Source organism: Scylla paramamosain, chromosome 7, assembly GCF_035594125.1.
Source record: "Scylla paramamosain isolate STU-SP2022 chromosome 7, ASM3559412v1, whole genome shotgun sequence".
Taxonomy (NCBI): Eukaryota; Metazoa; Arthropoda; class Malacostraca; order Decapoda; family Portunidae; genus Scylla; species Scylla paramamosain.
In genome coordinates this window covers 32450616-32460615 of record NC_087157.1, presented here as the reverse complement: position 1 = coordinate 32460615, position 10000 = coordinate 32450616, and the positions used below count along the sequence as shown (strand labels likewise).

The following is a 10000-nucleotide window of genomic DNA, read 5'->3' as shown; positions in this document are numbered from 1 at the left end:
TAATAATAATAATAATAATAATAATAATAATAATAATAATAATAATCCTTCAGTCCCTCCACAACTTGCCTTTTCTCACCTACACTGATACACCAAGAATTCCTTCAGAAATTACAACCTGTTTGAAGATTGCAACACACACACACACACACACACACACACACACACACACACACACACACACACACACACACACACACACACACACACTCATTCTCTCTGCTTCTACTACAATTACAAGCCATTTGAAGATTGAAAAACAAACACACACTCATTCTCTCTGCTTCTACTACATTTCTGCTTAAAATTTCCCGCCAGCTATTGTGTTGCCCTCCTGTTTTCTTGGTTATGGCTCTGAGGTGATGTTTTCTGAGGTTTGCATAACACAGGCTCAATGGAACCAAAAGTTACAATGTTGTTTGCTTTTTTCTTATATTCCATTCCTCAATTCAACAAAAACTTGTTAATCTAATTTTTGGCTTGCTTTCATGATCATCAGTGCAAGTAAAAGAAATGCAATCAAAAACATAAATATACTTGACTGCTTGATTCCATACAAGGTGTACATCGCCTAGAACCGCAAAGTTACTTCACTCCACAACCTTGTTAAACACACAGTGAAGCATCCTTATGACCTGCTACTTGCTGCTCACAGCAGTTATTGTTTACTAATTGCTCTTAAGTGATTAACAAAACTGTTTAACCAAATCAATGCAACGAAATTACCCAAAGTGAAAAAAAGAGTGAAGACAATCAATGTTAAAGACAAAAGATGCAGTGCAACACAAGGAGGAAGAGAGGCATGTAGTGTGTTATTAATGGGAAAAAAGCTTCCCTCAAGTGCACAACACTTCAACACACATCAGGATAATGGAAATTTGGAATGACAATCAAGACAATAAAGAAGTCAAGCTTCTACAGATACTTGAGGTAATGACTCATCGACACGTCAACATTTTTCTCTATAAAAGGCATCTCTGAATTCAGTATGCCTTCCCAGACTACCAACATGCATCCAAAACACTTATATTTCTTTTCATTCAGGCTCTGTGACTGCAGAGCACATATCTTAAAGTTAATGGGCAAAAAAATGAAGCAGTGACAGGTGTTAGCATGACTACACTGCACGCCATAAATTCTCTTACACACTGTGAGTGAGCTGCAATGTGCGGCAATATTCCACATGAATGGAGAATGAGTGGCACAACAGTGCTTTTGGCTAGGCTTTACAATCAGGGGTAAGTGGAACAGCATGTTAGTGAGGAGCAGTGCACAACACCCCTGGACCACCCTACTCACACGGGCTGCTGGGATATGGTCTCCCCTAGCTCCGAGAAAGCTCCAGACATCCTCCTATATCTGTGGGATTGATCAATATACACTTTAAGTGCTTATACCAAGTTGGGAGTCTTTGCTGCATTAACCTTCAACACTAAATGAAAGCTTGTGTTCTTGTCACCAATATTTCTTAATAGTTTAGCTTCACTCATTACAATTAATTATATGTTCTCTTCTGCAAAAATGAAAATATTATTGGAATGATAAAACTCAAAATGTTTGTAGGAAAGAAAACAAAACATGTGAACAAAGTAGTTGTGGGAGAGAACAATAAGCACTGAGTAGAATCTAAAGTCACCCTCAAACACACTACATCACTTGTATTTATGGATCATGCTGAACATGTTTCACTGAAAGAACAAACTCACTGGCAGGTGATGTCCACCATTCAGCTGTGTTGGAGAGGAAGAGAGAGAGAGAGAGAGAGCAAGATTTCTCCCACACAGACATTTCCCAGCATAAAAAACTTTAGCTGATTAATGACCTATGATGGACAAAGCTAAAGCTGCTGGCAGCTGACAAATCCTTATATATATAGCTGTAATCTAATGACAACTTCAGAGAGAGAGAGAGAGAGAGAGAGAGAGAGAGAGAGAGAGAGAGAGAGAGAGAGAGAGAGAGAGAGAGAGAGAGAGAGAGAGAGAGAGAGAGAGAGAGAGAGAGAGAGAGAGAGAGAGAGAGAGAGAGAGAGAGAGAGAGAGAGAGAGAGAGAGAGAGAGAGAGAGAGAGAGAGAGAGAGAGAGAGAGAGAGAGAGAGAGAGAGAGAGAGAGAGAGAGAGAGAGAGAGAGAGAGAGAGAGAGAGAGAGAGAGAGCATCTTTGATTTTCAATCCAGGATTTGCAAACATTAATGCACCACCTGTGCAATGCATCACACAATTTTCCAGCCACTTAACAGACCCACACTTCTCAGAGCTGGGAGTGAAGCTGATCAACAAATGGAGCAAAGCTGGTGAAACAATGATGAAATATCAAACTAGTGTATCTATTATGAAATTCAGCTTATGTATTATCCTTTTTTTTTGTAATGATTCTTTTTTGTGGCAAGATTCACATGGAGATGAAATGACAAAATCAGAATATGCAGCAACACTTCACACATCACAACATATGAAGAGTACATCCTAAAACTCTGCTGTATATCAAGCAAACAATGAATAAAAAGCACCTTTCTGATGCTCCCATGTGTCCCTCAATACCAACAACATGTTCCCCGATAAACAATATATGCAGGAACAAAACAACAAGGACATCACTTCATGGCGCCCCATTCAACAGTTGCCCTTCTCAAGTCAGGTTGTGGCACTGATTTGCATCATCCCTCATCAATGCTATGCAAGCTTTGCAGGCATCACAGTCATTCCTCACACACATATACACCATATTTATCAATTTGTCAGTCAGAATATGGACACACCCGATATTCAATCAATGCAGTCAATTTTCATCTCAAAATTGCTGTTGCAAAATCCACAATTGCAATTCCTTGACAAAAAAATCCTCTGTGAAGCAATGCAAACATTACATCACCCATACAGTTTTCTGCTAAGTCATTCCCCATCCTCCAACACATTTTTCAACAATGCATAATCTTAAAAAGCTGTACATATGCAATAATAGAATTCACTTTTATATCTTCCAAGATCAGGGAAAGGCATGCACACTGGGTGACACACAATGCTAAGTCACTTACCTCTTGAAGAAAGATCAAGGATATTTGTAAAGTATAAACTTCAGAGGAAAACTAAACATAGAAGGAACACAAACTATGAAGCCTTGCAATCAATTACTAGAAGACAGGGACACAGTGCACTGTTGAAAACAACAAGCTGTTCAGTATGCTGGACAATGATGAGGAGGGATTCACCCACAATATTGACAGGAAACTGCATGACAGTTAACAATGTGATATTGCAACCCACACTCATCATTTATTCAATGCTGACTTACCCATATATTTTCATTTTCAGTAAAATTAATTATGTAAATATACTTCATGGGAAATAAAAGCTTTGATCATCAATCACTGGCAAAGCATTCCATGTCATGATTTAATGTATTATCTTTAAATAGTCCAATGCACAGACTCAAACAGATCACACATTCATGAAAAAACAATGATGTGTACTTGCACTCATTAGCTTTTGAGTATACAATGGCATACAATGGCATAGTGACTAAATGTGTACCACTCATGCTTTGCATACTTTGTTTTATATTATCTCAATTATCAAGAAAATGTAAATGGTTTACAAAACTGTTTTCCTTAACAATAATTTTAGTACATGGTGTATTGTTAAGTGCAATACATTCCCAAAAATATCATGCATCAGGATGCTAAGTTTATTTCTTCAATCCACAAAACAGGTGAATATAAATGCAGTGGAACCTCGGTTCTCAAACTTAATTAGTTCCTGAATGCTGTTTGAAATCCAAACTGTTCAGAAACCAAAACTATTTTTCCCATAGTAATCAATGCAAAATGGATTAATCTGTTCCCAGACATCCATCCACCCTGTCTTAGCTGCTTATGACAAGCGCTCTCATCCCCATGATGGCTGCTCCACAGCTTTAGGTCAGATATTATTTATCCAGAAAGGAACTTAGTGACAGAAAACTCATCAGAAGATGCTGTTTAGACCATGCAGGTATTCTCTTTGTCACTGATCTAGTGTGGGAAGTCTTACACAGAGAGGAGCAACCCACTTACCACCAAAATGAAGATGATCATAACACTTAGACACCTTACTGATGAGAAAAGCTATTGTGAAAATGCTTTTGTCTAGTCGTGGGTCATCAAGAGAGTATTATTGTATTACTCCTTAGCACCGAAAACAGTTTGACTACATCGAGGCTCTTCAATGAGATCACATTTAACTTATTTCAAAGACTGAATTGGTCTTACCCACTGTGTCTCTCCAAGTATATAAAAACAAAAGATATATTTATAAAAACTATAAATTAGTAATAAATGACAGCTTTTGCTTCATTTCTTAATATCTGAAATCAAGTAACTTTGTTTGAGAAGCAAATCTGTGGTTCGGCAACAAAAGTAATCATGAGTTAAAAATTTTGTTTGAAAACCAATTTGTTAAAAAAAGGGTGACATTCAGTGACTAAGATTCCACTGTGTTATTATCCTGAATGGAATATGTGTGTGTTATATGAAATTGGAGCACCACCATCTTATTTCTATCATTGTAAATAATTTATATTGATAATATAATCAAAGTAACTTAACTCTGGCACAAGTGTGTCAAATACTGTGGCATACTTGAAGCATGAAGTAACAATGATATGCAGTATACAGTTGAATATCCAGTGGATACAGCAAAAGTTGTCTTTAGAGTGAGATTTACTTCAACCATGCAATGCTGAAATGTGGTATGCATTAGCACAAATGTTATGTAGGTGCCCTGAAAGAGGTACTCAAGCGCACTTATGTGTCAAGGTGTGAGTCAGTCTGAATCATGTGACAAACATGGGCATAGACTGTTGCCAGAAGATTAATGTCAGAAGCCTTTAATTCATCTCCCACATCATTTTCATTTCATGAGAAAATCATCAGACTGCAATGACCAATTTCAGCAATCATTAATGAAAAGGTTACTCCCAGAAATGTAAGCTTCAACATGCCAGATGGAACAATCCTCCAAGCCAGCACTGGGTACAGTCAGCCTGACTGTTCAAGAGTGCACTGCGAGGCGGCAGGATGAGCAGGTGTGCATGAGGGCTACTTACAGTGGTGCATTGGAGACTGCCTCCTGGATCTCTGTGATGACCTCATTGGCCTTCTGCACCCTGGCCACCCAACACCAGCACAGCAGCCCGGCAGCACCACCACACACACCACACAAAGCAACCACAGGGGGAAAAAAGTGCACTAAGATGGGAGCTCAGGTTGACTGGGATTTACAAGTTTAAAGAGAGAAATAAAAACTAGGTGAGGGAAAAAATATTGGGCCATAAAAAAGCCAGAAAATAATGAATGAAAGAATAACTGCAAGCTCATGATCCTTTTCTCTTATGGACTTGACACCAAACCTTTCTGAGTTTTATGATGATGTGGAACCCTTAAAATGTTCACTTTGAGACACAATATGAATGATGCTTTCAACATCATGTGCTTGCTGTTTCCTTGAATGCAAACTATACAACATAATCATACAAAATAGCATAAACAAAAAGTGAGAATTAAACTGAACAAAATTTACCTAACAACAAGCCAAACCATTATGTAAGGAAACATGTGGGCAAGTGACAAAAATTACTAAATAAAAATAATAATAAATAAACATATAAACTTTTACCAAATACCATGCTACTCTATACAATGTTCATGCCTGTGCTACCTTAGTAAAGCATAGGTGTGCCTCCTGTCTGGGGGCCTACACTTCTGTGGGGACAGTACAGATGCAAAGTGCCTGGGGTCCCTAACTATCAGGTGCAAAGCTGTACGACAGGTAGGTAGAGGTAGGTAAAGGGATATACTGATCAGGCCAATAACAAGACTGGGCCAAGCATACCAAGTGAAGTTCCCTGCCTCCCCTACACCTACTCAAGCCTCACCAAGTGCTTGCCAAGAAAGTGCTTCACCTGAATCTGGACATTATACTCACACAGGTAAATTTTGTACATATTGTGAGCTAAAAATAAGAAAAACAAAGCATTACACATAAACACAGAACATTTGCACAATATTGCACTGATATATACATCAGCAAAAATTGTCAGATCATAAAAAACAACCAGTCAGAAAATACAATGGCAAGATAAAATAAATCAAAATCAGTGAAAGCTAGTGTAAAAATTTGGCAGTGTGGCCACTGCAGCCACAAGCTTAATGGGCAGAGAGAGAGAGAGAGAGAGAGAGAGAGAGAGAGAGAGAGAGAGAGAGAGAGAGAGAGAGAGAGAGAGAGAGAGAGAGAGAGAGAGAGAGAGAGAGAGAGAGAGAGAGAGAGAGAGAGAGAGAGAGAGAGAGAGAGAGAGAGAGAGAGAGAGAGAGAGAGAGAGAGAGAGAGAGAGAGAGAGAGAGAGAGAGAGAGAGAGAGAGAGAGAGAGAGAGAGAGAGAGAGAGAGAGAGAGAGAGAGAGAGAGAGAGAGAGAGAATGGCAAAGCTGTATAATTGTGTCCATATTTCTCCTTCCTCTCCTGCCTTACCCTGGCTTGCCCCACACCCCACAGTAAGCGTGTCCCACCAAGCACGTAACCAACACACGGCTGCCAGCAAATTACTGCTGCACTCCAAAAATTTTATCACTTCAGTGAGGCAGAGATGTAATGTGTTACTATGTTCATTTTTTCTATCTATCATATTCATGTTGAAAGAAAGGATTTTTTTTCATTATCAATATTTCTGTTGTTTCACTCTACACAATTATCATAGTCAATGAGATTAAAGATGTAGTATGCTAACATTTTTATGATTTCTATTTCTTATCTCTGATTTGAGCAGAAACTTTGTTGTGTTCTTTTACATGCTACGACAACTTCTTGCTGTCAAGTATGTACTCAGTACACTAACTAAAAGTTTTGTGATCAGAAATCCCAAGTATTGCAAAACTGCAAGCTTTATTAAACTATTATGAAAGCAAGAGAATCCCTTCATGAACAGCAGGGAAAAATCTGAACTTACGGTTGGGACTCGCGGACAGTCTTCATGGAGTTATTTAAGTCCTCAGTGAACTCACGCCAGACAGTGATGCCAAGGCGGCGCTTCAGATCCTGGGCCGTCTTCACCTTGGCTCCCAGCACCTGCCGGAGGGTCTGGATCTCCTCCTCCGTCTGGAAGCAGGTGGAATTATTGTCATTATAGTAACTCACAGGACTTTATCTACCAGAAGGTCTGGGCATTGTTAGGCAAATTAGTCATTAGAATTTTTTTTTTCAACCACCCTCAGAGAGACTGTCAAAAGTGTAATTGTAGCAATACAATTTAACTGCAAGACAGAGATTCACTGCTGCACTATCACTATCACAGCCAGACACCACCCTGACCATGCTGTCCTCAACCCCACCTTTCCAACCAACATTTTTTGTCATCAGAAAGTATGACATCATTCTCAGTACTTTCAAGCAAGTTTAGAAGATCTTGATGTATGCAAAGATGTATGCAAAAAAACAGTCATTGATAAAATGCTGGCTTCAGGTGGAATTATCAATTGAAACACTTGCTACCTTCCGTAGCATCCCTGCTCCAGGCTTCAAAGAAGAAAGACATTTGGGAGTTACTAACTGATCTTCAACAAACTATCAATATTAACTGCTGGAGGAAGATGAAGAAAATGAACTAACAATGGAACCTCAGAAAATTCCAACCAAGAGTATTACTTCATAACTGGGAAAATATTATTGGGGTACATACATCCAGGAAGTGCTGTCAAGATCAAAACTCTCACAACACATCAGATTATCAGATTATATAAGACCAGCTATTTCTACTTCCTGGATGGTAAGACAAGATGCCAGAAAAAATTCAGACCATAAATCTAGAGCAGACATCATAATTATATCATCACACAGGTGGCACAAATACCCAAGCAAGTGGAGGTACATACATTACCAAAAAGGAAATGCAATTACCAAGAGTTTTCATGACTTGATTTAGTATCTTATATCAAATTATAATCTATATAAAGGTCATAGTACAATGCATCTGATTGCTCTGTGACTGAATATGTGAGCTGAAGGACTTGTAAAAGCAAAAGAAGACTGCAATTCTGAAGTTTCATGCCGGTTTTCCAAAGAAAGTACACATGAAGCTCACAAGATCCATGGGTATTGAAAAATAAACTGAGTTTTAAAACTTTATACTTTGAAGCACTGTCTGCATCAAAAGTGTTATGTAGCTACTTATGGTGCTGATGATTTCTGTAGAAAACATAGATTCTAATCTCTAAGTTGATGTTCACCGTTCTGCTTTACAAATTCAAAACACTGAAATGAAACAATCACTTGGAGAAGCAAACAGACTTTATGGTAACAGATGCCATCAAAGAAATATGGGACACCATTAGTGGCCATAAGTCAGATAAACGACAGCTCTGTGTGAATGGTTTGAGTTTGAGCCTTCCCACCTTCATGACCGCCCCCCCCCCCCAAAAAAAAAAAAAAAAAAAAAAAAAAAAACTTGCCCATACTGTAACAAAGCGAAGGGAACAGAGTAAATCCAGACACAACATCGAAGTCCATACCTTGGCCAGCTCTGCCTTCCATTCCTCACGCAGCTTCTCCTGCTCATCGGGAGACAGGGCATTGAAGTTCTCATGCACCCCACTGTCTGGGGTCACCGCATCATAGGTCACCTCCTCGGCTGAAACACAGGACTCCTTTCAGTACTGCAGGTGGACACTAGTTTCCCTTCCCTTACCACCTCTACACACACAATAATTACACACAATCACAGCCTACACTTCCTTCAGTTCATCAACCCTTTCAATGCAAAACAATTTTTTCTAATAAACAATACTGAGCTTTTAGACATTAATTTATGTACTACAGTGTCTTAAATAGTTTTGTTGCCAAGAATAAACAAAATCAACCTTGTATTCTCTCTTTCTTCTCTTAGTGATACAAACAGCTTTTTACACACTACTGTATTTTAAATAACTTTGTAGCTAAGAATAGACAAAATCAACCTTCTGTTCTCCCTCATATCTGTGTTCATACAACCAGTCTTTTACAAAACTCTAAAGGTTAACAGAAGACAACCATGGCAGTGACAGGGTTAACCATCTGACTGCTAAAGTGACACATGTTGTTTATCCTCAAGTGACCTCAGCCAATTTCAGTCTTCAAAAATAAAACTACAAGCACCAAAAGGCTTTACCAGATACCTGATGCTACCTTTTGCTGTGAGTGCAGTCTTTCAAAAATCCTCATGTAAACTTATAAAAGGCCATTATGTTAAGCCCAGAAGAAACTACATTTGTCAAAAGATTAATTAAAGACCTCACTTCCCACTTACTCCAAATAATCAATCAATCTCTCAGTCTTCTGGTTTCCATCATGGTTTTTGTTTGCTAATGCTCATCATGGCACTAAAGACCTCACTTCCCACTAAATGACTCAAAGTAATCAATCAATATATCTGTCAGTCTTCTGGTCCTGATCATAGTCCTCGTAGTAAGCTTCCATGATGTGCATCCCCTCGACTCCTTCAGTGGCTCAAACAGTGACATTTTGCTGATAAGTTCCTTGATCACTCGATATTTATATGCCATGACCATCACTGAACACAATCTGTACCCACACCACACTCACTACTACTACAGGCTAGACAGTCATGATGACTTCTGTAGCCTGCTATTCATCCTACAGTTTGTTCTGGGTTGTCTTATTTTTCTCATTTCATGGATATATTACTGATATTTATCGTATTATTCTACAGCTTTTTTTTTTTCTTGTCATGTCTCTGGGTGAAAGTAAAATTATTATGACTACTACTACTACTACTACTACTACTACTGGTATTACTTATTACAGCCACCTCTCCACACTCATCAATCACGCCTAACCACTCCACCACACTCATCAATCACAGCCACCACTCCACACTCATCAACCACAGCCACCACTCCACACTCATCAAATCACAGCCACCACTCCACACTCATCAATCACAGCCACCACTCCACACTCATCAATCACAGCCACCACTCCAC

The 10000-nt window shown here is 38.9% G+C and overlaps 1 protein-coding gene across 25 annotated transcripts in view; it reads right to left on the bottom strand.

Moving 5' to 3' along the window:
- LOC135102381 (tumor protein D52-like) overlaps positions 1–10000 on the bottom strand; it is a 135517-nt gene that overhangs the window by 89891 nt on the left and 35626 nt on the right. For 9 of the 25 annotated variants that reach the window (XM_064007541.1, XM_064007525.1, XM_064007527.1 and 6 more), the window contains 4 exons: positions 8531–8649; positions 6973–7121; positions 5079–5138; positions 1300–1359 (listed from right to left, as the gene is read on the bottom strand). In XM_064007541.1, coding sequence (XP_063863611.1) covers positions 1300–1359; positions 5079–5138; positions 6973–7121; positions 8531–8649 — 388 coding nt within the window. Of the gene's footprint in view, positions 1–1299; positions 1360–5078; positions 5139–5956; positions 5984–6972; positions 7122–8530; positions 8650–10000 lie in introns of all 25 variants that reach the window. The other 16 variants (XM_064007540.1, XM_064007543.1, XM_064007529.1 and 13 more) reach the window with 5 other exon arrangements.